At 43.3% G+C, this 17,860-nt stretch overlaps 1 protein-coding gene across 3 annotated transcripts in view; it reads right to left on the bottom strand.

Moving 5' to 3' along the window:
* ENPP5 (ectonucleotide pyrophosphatase/phosphodiesterase family member 5) overlaps positions 1-17,860 on the bottom strand; it is a 48,730-nt gene that overhangs the window by 19,080 nt on the left and 11,790 nt on the right. For all 3 annotated transcript variants that reach the window (XM_030198769.1, XM_030198770.1, XM_030198771.1), the window contains exon 3: positions 4,293-4,469. In XM_030198769.1, the coding sequence (XP_030054629.1) occupies positions 4,293-4,469 (177 nt within the window). The remainder of the gene's footprint in view (positions 1-4,292; positions 4,470-17,860) is intronic.

Here is a 17,860-nt window from a genome sequence, read left to right on the forward strand (position 1 = left end):
ATCACTGTGATCTTACCACGCTGTCCTGATGACGGCTTCAGATAAGACCGGAGCAGAATCTCCCCAGACGCTATCTTAGCTGTCTGTGTCTTATGTAGTGCAGGTCTTTATCAGCAAACAAGTAGGTTCCCGTCTCTCCTTTGGTTATCAGAGCCAATATCTCTGCCACAGGTATTTGCACCAGGATGCAGGTCACGAGGTTGGTATCATACAAAGTCTCTGGCTCCCCTGAGCCTTGCTGGATTTCTCAGGTCCTCTTACCAGTTGCCCCTCTTCCAAGGGTCTCCGACTCACTAACTTACTTCTGTTCCCGCTTTCCCCGTACCTCTCAGTCAGGTGACGGTAGGAACCAATCATGATCTTGTCCAGTTCAGTACATGGGCAAGAAGAGTTCTTTGTTTTGTGACCTTGGAGAATGGTAACTTCTGGAGCCATGTTTGCCTCCCTACTCCGTTCTCAGGGTGATAAAAGGGGGTGTTTAGAACACAGACTGTCCTTGGCTTTAGCAAGCCTGTCAGTGATTTTCCACAAGCTGAAGCTGGATCTTGCTGACACAGAGATGTTACAGCAGCCATCTTATTATACCAAGATGTCATAGGCTTGTATAGGCCAAGACCAGCTTAGGCTAGATCACAGGAAAATACCCCTACAGTCTTCACCAAATGTCTAGCAGTAGTTGCAGCGTTGCTATGCAGACTGGGAGTCCATGTGTTCCCGTATCTTGACGATTGGCTGGTAAAGAGCATCTCGGAGGATGGTGCTCAGGAGTCCATGCGGATGACTATTCAGGTGATCGAGCTACTAGGGTTCGTTTTAAACTACTGCAAGTCCCATCTCTGTCCTGTCCAGCGACTGGAGTTCATCGGAGCCCTGCTTGACACACGGAGGGTTCGAGCCTACCTCCCAGAGATGAGAGTGGACAATCTTCTCTTGCTTGCGTCCAGGGTTCGTGCCTCTCAGCAGGTCTCAGCTCAGCCACATGGCTTCCACAGTGTACGTTACACCCATGACACATCTTCACATGAGATCAGCTCAATGGACCCTGGCTTCTCAGTGGTATCAAGCCATGGGGGAGTCTATAAGATGCCATCCAAGTGTCCCCAGAGATTGTACGCTCTCTTCAGTGGTAGACACTTCAATCCACCCTCTGGGACTTCCATTCCAAATTCCTCAGTCACAAAAAGTGCTGACGACAGATGCATCTCTCCTGAGATGGGGAGCTCATATAGATGGACTTCACACTCAAAGGTGTTTGTTCCTCCAAGGAAACAAATCTTCTCTCCTGGAGCTTCTTGCGACCTGGAACGCTCTAAAGGCTTTCAGAGATCGGCTGTCTCACCAAACAGACAATCAGGCTGCAATGTATTACATCAACAAGCATGGGGGCACCGGATCACGCCCTCTCTGTCAGAAGGCCATCTGGATGTGGCATTGGGCTCGCCAATATGGCATGTTCCTTCAAGTCACTTATTTGATGGGCGCAAACAATACCCTGGCCGACAGGCTGAGCAAGATAATGCAACCGCACGAGTGGTCCCTCAATATGGGCATAGCCAGAAAGATCTTCTGAGAGTGGCTACCCCCTCGGTGGATCTTTTTTCAACATTCAAATCAACCACAAGGTCCCTCAGTTCTGTTCCAAGCTTCAGGCCCACGGCAGACTAGCATCAGATGCCTTCCTTCTCAACTGGGGGACAGGTCTTCCATACGCATTATCATCCAATATTTCTAGTGGGAAAAACTTTGTTGAAACTCAAGGAAGACGCAGAACCATGATTATGATTACTCTGTATCGGCCGCGGAAGATATGGTTCCATCTTCTTCTAAAAATATCCTCCAAAGAACCGTCGAGATTGACTCCGACCCTCATCACTCAGAATGAGAGGTCACTTCTACATCCCAACCGCCAGTCTCTTGGTCTCACAGCTTGGATGTTGAGAGCCTAGACTTTGCTTCCTTGGGTCTCTTGGAGGGTGTCTCCCAGGTCTTGCTGGCTTCCAGGAAAGATTCCACTAAGAGGTGTTACTCTTTTAAATGGAGGAGGTTTGCAGTCTGGTGTGAGAGCAAGGCCCTGGATCCCCTTACTTGCCCTACACAGACCCTGCTTGAATGCCTTCTACACTTATCAGAGTCTGGTCTCAAGACCAACTCCGTAAGGGTTCCTCTTAGTGCAATTAGTGCTTATCATCAACGTGTAGAAGATAAGCTCATCTCTGGACAGCCAATAGTTGTTCACTTCATGAGAGGTTTGCTTTTTTCAAAGCCCGCTGTCAAACCTCCACCGGTGTCATGGGATCTCAACATTGTTCTCACCCAGCTGATGAACGCTCCTTTTGAGACACTGAATTCCTACCATCTGAAGTACTTGACCTAGAAACTCATTTTCTTGGTGGCTGTTACTTCAGCTCGTAGGGTCAGTGAACTTCAGGCCTTAGTGGTGGATGCACCCTTATACTAAGTTTCATCACAACAGAGTAGTCCTCTGCATGCACTCCTAAGTTCCTGCTGAAAATGGTGTAGGAGTTCCATCTGAACCAATCGACTGTCTTGCCAACATTCCCCAACCTCATGCTCATCCTGGTGAAAGCAGCTTGCACACCTTGGGTTGCAAGACAGCATTGGCCTACTACATGAAGCAGACAAGGCCTCACAGACAGTTCGCCCAGTTTTTTGTTGCTTTTAATCCCAACAGGATGGGGGGCGCCATTGGGAAACGCACCATTTCAATTTGGTTGAGAGATTGCATTTTCTTCACTTAGGCCCAGGCTGAGATGGCCTTGGAGGGTCATGCCACAGCTCATAATATTAAAGCCATGGCCACGTTGGTAGGCCACTTGAGGTCAGCCTCCATTGAAGAAATTTGCAAGGCTGCGACATGATCTTCAGTCCACATATTCACATCACACTACTGCCTTGAGCAGTTTACCCGACGCGACAGTCGGTTTGGGCAGACAGTGTTGCAGAATCTGTATGGGGTCTAGAATCCAACTCCATCCTCCTAAGCCCATTTTATTCTGTTCCAGGCTGCACTCTCATTCAGATTGTATATAGTTTCAAGTTAATCTGTGTTATGTCCTCGCCGTTTTGAGGCCCAATTGACCAATGTTTGTTGTTTTTGGTGAGCCTGGATGCTAGGTATTCCCCACTTGTGAGAATATAGAAGCCTGCTTGTCCGCGGAGAAAGCAAAGATACTTACCTGTGGCAGGTATTCTTCGAGGACAGAAGCTTTATATTTTCACAATCCCTCCCACTTCCCCTTGGAGCTGTCTCCTTTGTTAATTTTACTTTATTTTTTGCTATAATATTAAACTGTGGAGTCAGAATTCACGCAAAAGGTGGGAAGGCGCCTGAACTTCACAAAGCTCTTTTTTAGCTATGGCAAAATGCCGGACTGGGCGACACTTTATATTGTGAGAATATAAAGCCTGCTGTCCTCGGAGAATACCTGCTACATATCTTCGCTTTCTTTCACTCCAAATCCTACAGTCTACTACAGACTAGCTCTAAAATAGCTTCTCCTCTTGTTGGTTCCTGGACCTGCTGTTTCATGAATCAGTCATTTATTTCATCTAAAAGCTTCACCTCACCAACATATCCTGTTCTTCCACTTCCCCTACCTTCTCCCCACCCTGCCTGCTTCTCCTTAATGTATGTCCCTATTTTGGCAAAGTCAGCATGTCTGAAATGTAGGATTTCAGCTCTCCGTGTTGAACTCCACCCTAGCTTTTACTGTGAGTGGTACTCTAGTGACGGTGGTTTATATTCTTGTCTTTTTGTGGTTTATTTTTGTTGTACATTTCTGTTTTGTTTTTTGCTTATTTTGCTTTATTTTTATGTTTTACTTTTCCATGCCCTTTCTTCCCTCCTCCCCCTTCTTTCAGGCAGTCCCCCCACTTCAGCTTCTTCATTCACTCCAGCCTTTTTTCTATGCAGCCTGTCCACAGAAACAGCCCCAGGCCACAACAAAGGCATCTTTTTCTGGGCCTAACCAACCATAGGCCTCTCTTCTCAGGCCTGGCACTGTTGTGTTAGGTTCCTGTCAGCACTAAGTACCAAATTTTAGCCACGTTATCTGGGATTTTGACGGGCCTGTAAGCTGTCTTAAGTAAGTTGTGATGTCTGGATATATATTTTTCATATGGTTAAAGTGTTTTCAAAAACTTATTTCAAGCAGCTTTCCTCAGCTATACTAAAGACATAATATTTACTTTGCTGAGCACATTACATTTCCATGAGATGATGAATTTTTCAAAAATATTGCTAATCATGAAGAAAGAAGCACAATACTTACCTAAGTATCTGCCAGACCTGTTCTGCAGGATTGTCCACCCTAGGTCAGCCACAGCTAGGATTGGCTGAATTCTGCTATTGTGCAGGTAGTGAAATCTTTCAGGAATGTCCTCCTTTTTATAAACAGTCATATTTGGGTGTGCATTGGCCAAGGCTTTATATACATCCTCAAGTTTACCTGTTGAATAAATAAGAGAATTACAAAATAATACATTAATATACTGTTAGAAAACGAGTATTCATGTAGTGTGGCAGAAGTCAATGTGAAGCTTTTTACTATATTTCATGACAGGGCTGCAGAGTTTAATGTGACCAAAAAACAAGGTAAAATTCCCCTTTTACCAGCAAAAATCTGGTTCAAAGTGCATTAAAACCAGGTGATTAAAGTAAGAAAGAAACCCACACAGAAAGGCACTTGAGAAAAAATTAGCACAACATGAAAAGAGAACACGTGAACACATCCTCTCAGCTTCACAGAAAATACAAGACTGGTGGTCACACACTCACGCAAACGGCAGGACGGCACCAGCACAGGAACGGTGGGATGCTGCTAGAAGCTTCTACTTTACTCGATAGTCAGTATCCACTCTGGGCTCCATCAGAAGCCATCACCCAGATGTGAGAATAAGAAGGCTTGATTGTCCTCGGTGAATCACGTTTACAAATTACACAACAGTTCCTGCCCCCCCACCCCCACCCCGAGCCTCTCTATAGACTCCCAATTAATTAATTACTATATAGAAAGACCCGCCGCTGTCAACTAAAGGGGTAATTTTGTAAAGAATTTCTATGTGTAAACCCTGTTTTACATGCAGATAAGTGTTTTTATAAAATTATGTGACCACATACTCAAGTAAAAAGTATACACACAGAAAGTGCACCTACTCATTTATGTGCTCAATTGCCAGGCGCTGGGAACTGGCATTTATACCAAGTTTCACCTGGCATAAATACCGGTGCCTAACTTTCACCACAGGAATCAGCTCTAAGTGCTATTCTATAAATGACGCTCAACCTGGAACGCTGTTTATAAAATAGAGCTCCATGATGATTTTTCGTACACCGATTTTTCTGCACTATTTATAGAATGTCCCCATTTGTGTATAGACATTCCTTGAGGTGTAACTTGGACAGAGGGGAGGTGGAGCTGCAATCTATGTTCATATTTTACAAAATATGCAGATTCATGTGAAGAGTACACACAGACTTTCATGCCAAATTTGCAGCAGCTGTCTTTACAAAATAGGCTTAAACTTGGAACCTTAACTCTCTAAGGCTAAGCCTGCCAGGATAATCTGATTTTTAAAAATAAGTTTCAATTTATTTCAGAATTCTACATTATTTAACTTCAGAGTAAGTTGAAATACAGGCAAAATTTGCAGATCTTTACTCAGAAATGTTCTGTTAAATTAACTCAATGCAAGGAAAACACTCTCCTGATTCAAAGCCACAGTAAAAACTTGCTTACAAAGTACAGAAGAGAAATACAACCGGAACTGATTTTTGCTTTCTTAATTCACACTATTAACAAATACAGAAAAAATGTTCTTTTCAGGAGCACAGACTCAAGATTCTATATATGGCACCTTAATTTCCGCTCAGAAATCGAAGCATATTTTACAATGAACGTAACTTAATTGTTTAACTAGCTAATCAGCTCTGTTAAATGGATCTTAACAAGCAATTATCAGCACTAATTGGCATAAGATTTAAGCGCACAACTCGCTAAGCATATTCTATAACATGGTGCGCCTAAATTCTAAGTCACATAGTAATGGGACATGGTTATGGGAGTAGAGTGGGATGATTGTGGGTATTTCTAAAATCTATGAACATTGTTACAGAATACACTCACTCCACTCTCAATTTAAGTGTCAGGATTTACACCAGGTTTTAGTTGGCACAATTGACCATGACGACATCTAGTAACGCACAGCAGCATTCGGCATATTCTATAACATACGCCTAAATTAAATCATTCTTTATAGAATCAACTTTGATTTCCTTGTGGAAATCAAGGTGTGGTGTATATAATCTAGTCCAGAATGTTTGGTTTCATTTTTACATGTTATAGTGCCCTAAACTAAAGGTTTTTACAATATACCAAAACCTGTATATAGCTCAGTGCACAATGGAAAGATTAAACTCAGAAACAGCACTTAATAATGAATTATCCCCAAACAAAAATTTAGGGCAAACTAAGAACAAACAGGTAATGCTCTCAAAATATTGTATTGGTGAATGTATACTTCTAGTGACCTCTATTCTATGAATTGGGAGGGGGGGGGACATGACTGTAAAAGCAGGCATGGGGTAAATCTTTACCCATTTACAGAAACACTGCCATACCTAGAGAAACGTGAGTTTGAAAATGTCTGAAATCAGTTGGACTGTGTTGCATCAGCAAATATATGAAAAATAATGAGAGCAACTGGACTGGCCCCCATCCTGTTCAGTAGGTGTCTTGCTCTTCTTCGTTTATCCTACCGGACTGCATGGCTGCCGAGAGGGCCGCTGCCTCTCCCTCCCCACTTGAGCCACAGCCACCACTACCGCCAGCTGCCCCCCCCCCCCAACAAATCGGGCCGCCACCGCCCCCCTTACCTTCCTGCATCTGCTCCTCCATTGGTCTGTCACTCTCCTGTTCCTTTGTGCCGGCACCTGGGTTGTCATGTTAACGCAATTACCCAGGACCCAACACACAGGAGCAGGAGAGAGACAGACCGAGGGCGCAGAACTTTCTGTCTGCCTCTGGAAGCCTTGCCGGTGCTGGGCCCCCCTTGGAGGCTGGGGCCGGGGAATCTTGCCCTCCCCCTTCTCAGCAGCCCTAAAACTTTCATTCAAAAGCCTGTAAAGCCACAGGCTAAATGAAATGCAATAATTAATTTCCAAAAAAAATAGCTGGATAAATTAACAAGTAAATTACAACAGCTATCTTTTCAAAAATGTTCAAATTTCCATTTTGTCATCCTGAGAATTTTTTTTTTTATCCAGTACAATAGCTAAACTTCTCTGCAAATACATCAAAGGTTGCTCAAGGAAATGTTCTGGCAGCTCCGCTGTCAGACCTCTTCAATGCTTCCTTAGAATCTGGAGTGGTCCCGGAGGACTGCAGGAGGGCGGATGTTGTCTCTCTGCACAAGAGTGGAAGTAAGGAGGAGGTTGGGAATTACAGACCGGTCAGTCTGACATTGGTGGAAAGTAAACTAATGGAAATGCTTCTAAAGTGGAGGATCATGAGGTTTCTCTAACTGAATGGCCTGCAAGACCCGAGGCAGCATGGCTTCACTAGAGGCAGATCGTGTCAGACGAATCTGATTGGTTTCTTTGATTTGGTGACCAAACAACTGGATGTGGGAGGGGCGCTAGATGTGGTGTACTTGGATTTTAGCAAAGCCTTTGACATGGTTCCACACAGGCGATTGATTAATAAACTGAATGCCCTCGTATGGGACCTAAAGTGACTGACTGGGTTAAAAACTGGTTAAATGGGAGGAGACAGAGGGTAGTGAAGAGCGGGACTTGGGGATGATTATGCCTAATGACCTTAAGGTGGCCAAACAGGTAGAAAAGGTGACTGTCAAAACCAGAAGGATGCTTTGGTGCATAAGGAGAGGGATGACCAGCAGGAAAAAAAGAGGTGATAATGCCTTTGTACAAGTCTCTGGTAAGGCCCCACTTATAGTACTGTGTGCAATTCTGGAGACCTCAGCTACGGAAAGATATAAATAGGATGGAGTCGGTCCAGACAGCAGCTACCAAATTGGTAAGTGTTCTCGGTCATAAAACATACAGTGATAGGCTCATGAACCTCAACATGTATATGCTGGAACAGAGGTGGGAGAGAGGAAATATGAGAGAGACATTTAAACACCTCAGTGGTGTTAATATACAGAAGGTGAGCCTTTTTCAAATGAAGGAAAACTCTAAAATGAGAGGGCATAGGATGACGTTAAGAGGAAATAGACTTAGGAAGAATCTAAGAAAATACTCTTTCACGGAAAGGGTGGTAGATACGTGGAATGGCTTCCCGGTGGAGGTCGTGGAGACGAAGACTATGTCGGAACGACTTAATTATATGCAAGTCTCTCAGCTGCAGCAGTGAAGCAGGCAAGAACATTAGGGAATATGGGACAGACACATGGGATCCCTTAGGAAAAGGAGGAGTTAGTGGTTACTGTGGAAGGACAGACTGGATGGGCCATTTGACCCTTATCTGCCGTCATGTTTCTAAATGACTAATCATCTTAACAACACTGTTCTGCCTGTGTGGTTCCATATTTCTGTTCCCTATTCAGAGGATGAATTGTGCCCCACACTGTAGTTTAGCAGCTCCTGTAAGGAAGTATAGTGCTCTGACATGGTGGGGCAACACACATTCTGCTGGGTTTAGCAATGCTATCAGTATGACCCTAAAGGTTTAACAAACTAAGACACCTTTAGAGCTGTAAATGTGAATCCACTTATATTGGAATAGGTAACACCAGTCTGGGCGATTCTGCATTTTTTTGTTATTAATAGAAAGTTGAGGCACACCTGACTCCCTACCACACTGTCACCGCTATCCGTGCTGTGTTTACAGCATGTCTGGATGGTACCAGCACAGACTTTCAATGACACCCAGCACAATGCCTCAAACTTAATCCGAAGGTGCTTGAAAAATTATAAATCTGTGCAGAGCTAATTTTACAAAACACCACACAAGTACTCTCTAAAATTTCTATAATGCTTTCAAGACATAAAAGGATCAAACACTGCAATATAAAACCAAACAGGTAGTCATATAACATGTAATATATAATAAGGAATCACTCAGTGTTTCACCACTTACACGTGCTGTTGGTACATCACAACAGCACAATAGAGCTTAAACAGCCACTTTTGCTAAACGTGGTGACTGTGCTCACACATCCTTGTAATTCTTTTTGTGAACACCATAAATTAATGCAGTGTCGAAAACCTCGTGTGTCCACAAAGCAAAATTTGTTTTTCAAATGTGCCCAAAATATAAGCATCCAAAAATTGTGTATAATTTTCATAAAATATATATCATCAATCCCTTAACTGTGGCAAAGGGAAACCGACTGCAGTTCTACAAGGTGCCCCATTTCTTATCACTTCTTCAGGAGCTATACATACAGCCATAATCCGTTCAATTCACAAGATGCCATCAGACTCCCGCATCTTTGGCATCATGGAGTCTGATGGCGTCATGTGAATTGAACGGATTATGGCTGTATGTATAGCTCCTGAAGAAGTGATAAGAAATGAGACGCTTTGTAGAGCTGCAGTCAGTTTCCCTTTGCCAGAGGTAAGTGATTGATGATGTATATATTTTATGAAAATTACATGTGATTTTTTAATGCTTATATGTTGGGCATATTTGAAACACCAATTTTTGCTTTGTGCACACACAAGGTTTTTGATACTGCATGAATTTATGGTATTAGTTCACAAGAGGAATTACAAGGATGTGTGAACACAAGTCACGATATTTAGTAAAAGTGGCTGTTTAAGCTCTATCTTGCTGTTGTGATGTACTTAGAGTACGCGTAAGTGGTGACACACTGAGTGATTCCTTATTATATATTACATATTATATGACTACCTGTTTGGTTTTATATTGCAGTGATTTGACTCTTATGCCCCTGAAAACATTATAGAAATTTCAGAAAGTACTTGTGTGGTGTCAGATTTAATCCAAGCACATTCCATTCATCTTGAGTGCTCTAGAAAACAATATCCCATGTATTTATTGTAAAGCAGAACATGTGAATGAAAATTAGATCTCACCTATTAGACAAGATGTGTAATTAAAGTTGCATTATTATCTACATTCTTATGTTCACTTTTGCAATTAAACAAGGAAATAAATTAGGTTTTATAGCCTTTTTGGTTTTTAATTTTGTGAATTCAGTTTCAGATTGACCTAACAAGAAAAATCAACAAGGGGCTCATCAGGAAGCACATACTCCCTCCTTCTGCACAGACTTCTTACCAAGGAAAACCTTACGAGTAGCAAGGTCATCACATGGCTTGTAAATGTGGCACCCTTATAGGCATTGCCCTTTTATCAAATGTCTTCTGAAATGTGATTTATTTATTGAGATTTATCAACTGCCTTAGGGGTTCTTTTTCTAAGGGGCACTAATGGATTTAGCGTGCACTAACATAGTAACATAGTAGATGACGGCAGAAAAAGACCTGCATGGTCCATCTAGTCTGCCCAAGATAAACTCATATCTTGAATTTGTACCTGTCTTTTTCAGGGCACAGACCGTATAAGTCTGCCCAGCAGTATTTCCCACCTCCCAACCACCAGTCCCGTCTCCCATCACCGGCTCTGGTACAGATCGTATAAGTCTGCCCTCCCCTATCCTAGCCTCCCAACCACCAACCCCTCTTCCCCCCACCTGCTCCGCCACCCAATTTCAGCTAAGCTTCTGAGGATCCATTCCTGCTGCACAGGATTCCTTTATGCATATCCCACGCATGTTTGAACTCCGTTACCGTTTTCATCTCCACCACCTCCCGCAGGAGGGCATTCCAAGCATCCACCACCCTCTCCGTGAAAAAATACTTCTTGACATCTTTTTTGAGTCTGCCCCCCTTCAATCTCATTTCATGTCCTCTCGTTCTACCGCCTTCCCATATCCGGAAAAGATTTTTTTGCGGATTAATACCTTTCAAGTATTTGAACGTCTGTATCATATCACCCCTGTTCCTCCTTTCCTCCAGGGTATACGTGTTCAGGTCAGCAAGTCTTTGGTCATACGTCTTGGAATGCACTAAATGATAAACTGCAAATTATATTCCTATGGATGTCTCATCATTTAGCGAATGCTAATTGTTAATACATACTAAGTCTGTTAGAACAAGGACCCCTAAACGAAGAGTTTCACCCAAATGTGGACGAGTATTTTCAGAAAGATGTCAAAGTCAGAAGTCCCAAATGGACAACCATTTCATGTGTATTTTCAAACAAGAAATATGTCAAGATTTCCTGTTCAAAACTACATGTGATGGACGTCCATATGCTGAAAACCTAATTATGAATGGCCACACAGATGTCCATGCACTCTGGGCGCAGAAACCAGACCAAAGGGCAGTACACAGTACTAAAAGTGCCGAGTTCCCAGCCAAAATCGAAGATACTTCCTGTGAGCTGGGAGTATCTAGATGTGTGTATAAGCATCCTTAAGTCCAGAGAGCATAGCCAATCGTTGGGAAACCATCCTGAACTTTTCTCGGACTAGAAATTTGTTCAGGGCCCTTAGGTCTAGGATGGGACACATCCCCCCTGTTTTCTTTTGCACAAGGATGTACCTGGAATAGAATCCCAGCCCTTCTTCCCCTGGTGGAACGGGTTCGACCGCACCAGCCCTTAGAAGGGTGGAGAGTTCCTCTGCAAGTACCTGTTTGTGCTAAGCTGTAAGAATGAGCTCCCGGTGGGCAATTTGGAGGTTTGGATTTCAGATTGAGGGTTTATCCTAACCGGACTATTTGAAGAACCCACCTTTGGTGAAAAAATATCAACCTCCCTCCAATCGGTAAGTCGTCCAATATGGACACTTTTATTGAGACTATGCTTAACTGGAGTCAGTCAAAAGCTTGTCCCTTGTTGCTATGTGTAAGGAATCCTCAAACTGAATACATCAAGCGAACAAATGGAGAAAGCATGCAAAGCATGGGTCATGGAATTCATTCCAAACCCTGCACACAAGTGCATGTGTGTAACTGTGTTGCGTATGTCTTTGACTTAGAGCAAATGGAGGGGTGGGGGAGGCAGGGGTGACAACAGGTTCTGAAACATTTCACTATATCTAAATTTCTATGCTGCAGAAGCTTGAATTGTTTCTCCCACAGATATACACTGGGACTTTTATTGGGGGGTGGGGTTAAGTGCTGCGTAACCCTGGAAGCGCTTTAGAAATGTTAAATAGTAGTAGTAGTAGTTATTTCTCTTGAACCCCCAGTCTGATCTTGCCCACTTTCTTTTCACTGGTTTTTCCCCTATACTAAATTTGATCCCATTAATTAAATTTTTGGAAAGTTATTTTGCCCCCCAGACAAAGACATTCTCAGACCCTTATGTATAATTGTTTCCAACTGCCATTTGAAAAAGCTTTAAACACACACACACTGGAGAATGACAGGGGGATGATGATACGCAATAAATCCGCGGTAACAGAAAACACATTTTAAGAATTAGCATGGATGCAGAAACAAAACCTTTTACCAACTCATGGGAATGATTAAAAAACCCTGTGTTTAAAAAAAAAAAAGTGATTACTCCGATTACCCCTCCCACGGGTTGGCACGTTGTTCTATTTCCTTCACTCTCACCCCCATTCTTCAGGCCCAGCAATGGCATCATATCTTCCCCCCCCCCACACACACTCCTGCTGCAGTGCCTCTACCTTACATTATCGAACCGCCTGACAACAATTCCCACAGGCTTGCTCCAGGGCCTTCCCTCTGCTGGGTTCCACCTTGATGCATTCTTCCTCTTTTCTGAAGGTGGAACCTAGCAGAGGGAAGGCACCTGAGTAGCCTTTGGGAATCGCTGTCAGGTAGCTCAATGTGAGGTAGCAGCACTGCAGCAAAAGTGAGGGAGGGAAAAAGACAACATGCTGGATCCACAGTGGGGTGGGGGGGGGGGGGGGGTGGGGGGGGGGGGGGGGGGGGAGAGCTGGAGGGAAGACAGAGATGCTGGACCCTTAAGGGGGGGGCTGGAGGGAAGGCACAGATGTGCTGGATCCATGGGAGGGGGCTGGAGGAAGACAGAGATACTGGACCCATGGAGGGGCTAGAGGGAAGGCATAGAGGTGCTGGATCCATGGGGGTGGGGCTAGAGGGAAGGCAAAGAGGTGCTAGAGGGAAGGGAGAGAAGTGCTGGACCTGTGTGTGTGGGGGGGGGGGGGGGGAATGGAAGGAAAGGGAAAAAGATGCCAACCCACAGGGGTGAAGGAAGAGGGAGTCAAATACTGAACACACAGTGGAAAGTAGAAAGGGAGGGCAGAGGAAAAGAGAGAGAGAGAGAGAGAAGCTGGATGGGGTGGGGTTGGAGAGAAGAGAGACACACATTGGTGTGGGGGAGGAAGACAGGGAAGTATAAAGAAACAGAGGGGAGATGATTGACATGGAGGGGAGCAGAGAGACAGGAACACAAAGGGGAGATGCTGCATGAGGATGGTATATGGACACAAAAGGGCAATGCTGGACATGGGAGGGGGTATATGGACACAGAAGAAATATGCTAGACATGGGAGAATAGGAACACAGAAGGGAGATGCTGGACAGAGGGGGAGGGGATAGGGACAGAGTGGTGAAGCTGGACACAGAGGAGATGCTGGGCAGGGAACTATAGGGACACAGGGAAGGGAGATGCTGACCATGGGGAAAGATAGCAACACCAAGATTGAAGGTGAGCATGGAGAGAGAAGAAATGTCAAATAGACCGGAGACCCTGGTGAGTAAGTTAAAAGAAGACAGGGAGAAACAGAAACCAGAGCCTGGGACTAACATGATTTGAAAAATAAAATGACTAGACAACAAAAAAATAGAAAAAATAATTTTATTTTCTATTTTGAAATTTGAATGTGTCAGATTTTAAATGTGTATCCAGCTTGAGCTGGTGTTAGACATGGATGTGGCCCAGGGCAGAAATTTTGGAGGGGACCCCAAAGCCCACTACCAGGATGTGCTTTCTTCAGCTTTCACCAGGCTTAGAGCTCTCTGGCTAGGGGGCAGCTGCCCTAGTTGTGCTCCCCTAACACTGCCCCTGGCATGTTCAATCTTTATATTTTGTACCATATAGGAGGAAATGTATCTCTTTCTATTTCTCTAGTGTTTTATTACATATAAGGGGTGGATTCTTGGAATTTTGGATTAATTTATGTTTATGGTCAGCTATTTTGTATCTGGTATTTGTGTTCTGGGTCTATGACTGAGGTATTCTATTAGTATGAATTTTCTATGTAGAATTTTGTAGTAATTTGGCTTGTTAAGTTTGCCCAATAGTGGAGGATGTTTGTGAGGTGGGAGGGGAGACAGAGGGTTTTGTTGATCCTTGTTCTGTATTATTGTTTGTGATTTATAAACAACAATTGCACAGAATATTGTTCCTTTTTATACTTAATAAAAAAAGCTTAAACATAAAATCATAACTGCTCGAAGTTTGTGCGAATAGGGTCATACTGAGCTTGTGGGGATGAAGTGGGGACTGAGACGGGGACAGAGCTTGCGGGGAAGACGACAACCTTTGTCCCCATGTAATTCTCTAACACACACACACAAAGAACACAGAGATTAAATGATTTGGTTAGTGTCACAAAATTAGAGTAAACAAGAAGTATAGCATGCTCACAGCTCTGTAACCACCGTCTACACACCAGTTCCAACACCTTACCTCAATTTACCTACCTATAATTAAAACAGTAACATTTCCCTTGTCCCTCAGCTATTTTTAGATGCTATGTAGTGGGAGAATTAGCTATATACTAGTAAAAAAGGCCCGTTTCTGGCTGAAATGAAACGGACGCTAGCAAGGTTTTGCGCGGAGTGTGTATGTTTGAGAGAGTGTCTGTGAGAGTGACTGTGTGAGAGTGAGAATGTGCAAGTGTGTGTGTGTGACAGAGAGTGGGTGTGAGTGTGTCTGTGAGAGAGCGTGTGTGTATGTGAGAATGAGTGTGCGAGTGCGTATGTGAGACAGTGAGTGTCCTTCCCTGTCCCCCCTGTCAGGTGTCAGGACTGGGGGGACTGTGGACAGTCATGAAGGCAGCTCCTACCAAAATAATGAAAGCAAGACCATTTGTATAATAATCACTGCATTCCAGAGAACAAAATGGAGCAAGTTCCCACATGCTATCTTTTGCTTTCTGTATTCAGTAGCTGACAGGCTTGCTAGACTTACCTAAGTGGCTGCAGCTGCAATACACTGAAAAGAAAGCAAGGAAACCTATGAGACGTAGATACGGCCGTCCCCTTGGCCTCTGACGCTCCTCCCTTCTTCTATTTGACTTCCCTCTGATAGGTCCGTCATTCGGTGTGACACTCCTCCCTTTTCCTGTTTCAGTTCCCTTTGATAGGTCAGAGCGGTGCAGCTGTGACACTCCTCCCTTCTCTGATAGGTCAGGGCGGGGCAGAGATGTAGTGTGCTTAAAAATGGTTACAGAGCTTCGAACATACAACTGTTGAAGCCTCAGAGTGTGGCTGAAACTGAGGATGAGTAGTCCGAATAGCCTAGCCTACCAGGAGGACAGGAGTTCAGGACAGATGGAGTAAGCTTCAGAACGTCTGAGGGGGGATTTTATTTATATAGATATGGTGGGCTGAGAACCAGAGAAGCTCAGCTCAAATCCCACAGATACTCCTTGTGATCTTGGGCCAATCACTTAACCCTCCATTGCCTCAGATACATAAATTATACAAAAATTAAGACTGTAAGCCCTTTGGGGACAAGCAAATATTTAGCTACTCACTTTAGGCTGCTACTGAAAATGCATGCGCAAAACCACACCCCACCCCTACTTCTAAAAGTGCCCTGGGATATTTTATTCCACATTGCATTGTGTCTTTCATTTAAACAGGACAAATTTTAGAAATCAGTTTATATGGGGAAAAAATACAAAATGCATCAAGAATTCAGAAGAGTGATTGTTCTGGGAAGCCTAACAGGTAGATATTTGGCAAGGACAGTCATGTGTTTTATTCTAATTTTTTTTTTTAATGCCAGATGCCACAGCTACATAAGTATTGCCATACTGGGAAAGGCCAAAGGTCTATCAAGCCCAGCATCCTGTTTCCAACAGTGGCCAATCCAGGTCACAAATACCTGGCAAGATCCCAAAACAGTACAAAACATTTTATACTGCTTATCCCAGAAATAGTGGATTTTCCCCAAGTCCATTTAATAATGGTCTATGGACTTTTCCTTTAGGAAGCCGTCCAAACCTTTTTAAAACTCTGCTAAGCTAACCGTCTTTACTACATTCTCTGGCAACAAATTCCAGAGTTTAATTACACGTTGAGTGAAGAAAAATTAAATTTGGCTATTCAGCACTGCTACTCGATGCTGAATATCTGGATAGCGGCGATATTAACACTGCCATCCTTATATCAAACCAAATAAATTTAGGAAAGCCTTTCACCCTGACAGTTATCCAGTTAGCAGACTGAATACCACTGCTAACCGGATAACTCCTAACTCCACCCAAGCTCTGACCCCAGACCACCCCAGCACTATCCAGATAGGGCTGCTGAATATCCTCGGTGCTATCTGGATAGTACCCTTGAATATCTGTGGATAGGCCGAATGAAGCCATTTATCTGATAATGGTGGCTATTATCTGGATAAATAGCTTTAAATATTACCCACTAAGGGGTCCTTTTATCAAGCTGCGGTAAAAGGACCCCTGTGGTGGTGGTGCGTAGGCTTGCCATGCGCCAAGGCCCCCTTTTACCACAACAAGTAAAAGGCTCTTTTTTTTTTTTTTTTAATGGAAATGGCTGTATGGTAAGTTAAACACTTGGTGTGTGGCCACTTCCAGGGGGAGCCCTTACTGCCACCTATTTAGGAGCCGGTAAGGGCTCCTGAACTAACCTGGCAGTAACTGGGCAGTAGAACTAAAAAAAAAAAAAAAAATTCTGATGCACTTAAAATGGTGCACGGTGGGGCAGGCACTACTGCCAGGCTCCAGTGGTACTGCCGAAGGCATGCGGCAAGCCCACAATAGGCCCCTAAATGTCTTGAACCTATTGATTCAGAATGACTTCAATATACTTATAAAACCTAGGTGTACCAGTGAAGTAAGTCTTTTAAATCAAAAGTTTGAGGATTTAAAAACTACTGTGGAATCTGTTAAATCTGATTTAATAACGTGCGTGACACCGCTTCAAAAAGAAATGGAAAAATTCAAAGAGTTTCAATCAACAGTAGTTAAAGAAAGAATTCTAATACAGAGAAAAATTGAACAAATTGAAAATTTTAACAGGAGATTGAACTTAAGACTTTTGAACTTTCCAAAATTATTAGGATATACCCCAATGGATTTATTTCGTAGATATTTAATGGAGAACTTAAAAATGGTAGAAGAGACTATACCACCAATAAGTAAAAATTTTTATATTCCGAAGAGAAATATTGAAGGAATGAGAGGTGGAGCTCAATACCCTATGGTACAGGATAAAAGTGAAGGTTTAAAAGATATTTCCGCAATATTGGAGCAGTCCCTAGAGGATGTGACAGAAAGGGCCACTCTTCTTGTGGTCTTTGTGTTCGAACAGGATTTGAATTCCATACTACGATTATATTTTCGAAATGCAAAAACTCCTTTTGGTGGAGCAAAGATAATGATGTTTCCAGACGTAACTAAACAAACGCAACAACAGAGGAAAGAATTTTTGAATTTAAAATCAAAGACTTTAGAGCTGGGAGGATCCTTTCTGTTAGTATACCCCTGTAAATGTATAGTGAAAATAGGGATGGTTAAACATGTTTTCTTTGTACCGGAGCAGCTCAAGTTTTTTCTGGATGCTAAACAACAGAACTGACGTTAGATAGAATAA

The sequence above is a fragment of the Microcaecilia unicolor genome, chromosome 3, assembly GCF_901765095.1.
Source record: "Microcaecilia unicolor chromosome 3, aMicUni1.1, whole genome shotgun sequence".
NCBI classification, from domain to species: domain Eukaryota; kingdom Metazoa; phylum Chordata; class Amphibia; order Gymnophiona; family Siphonopidae; genus Microcaecilia; species Microcaecilia unicolor.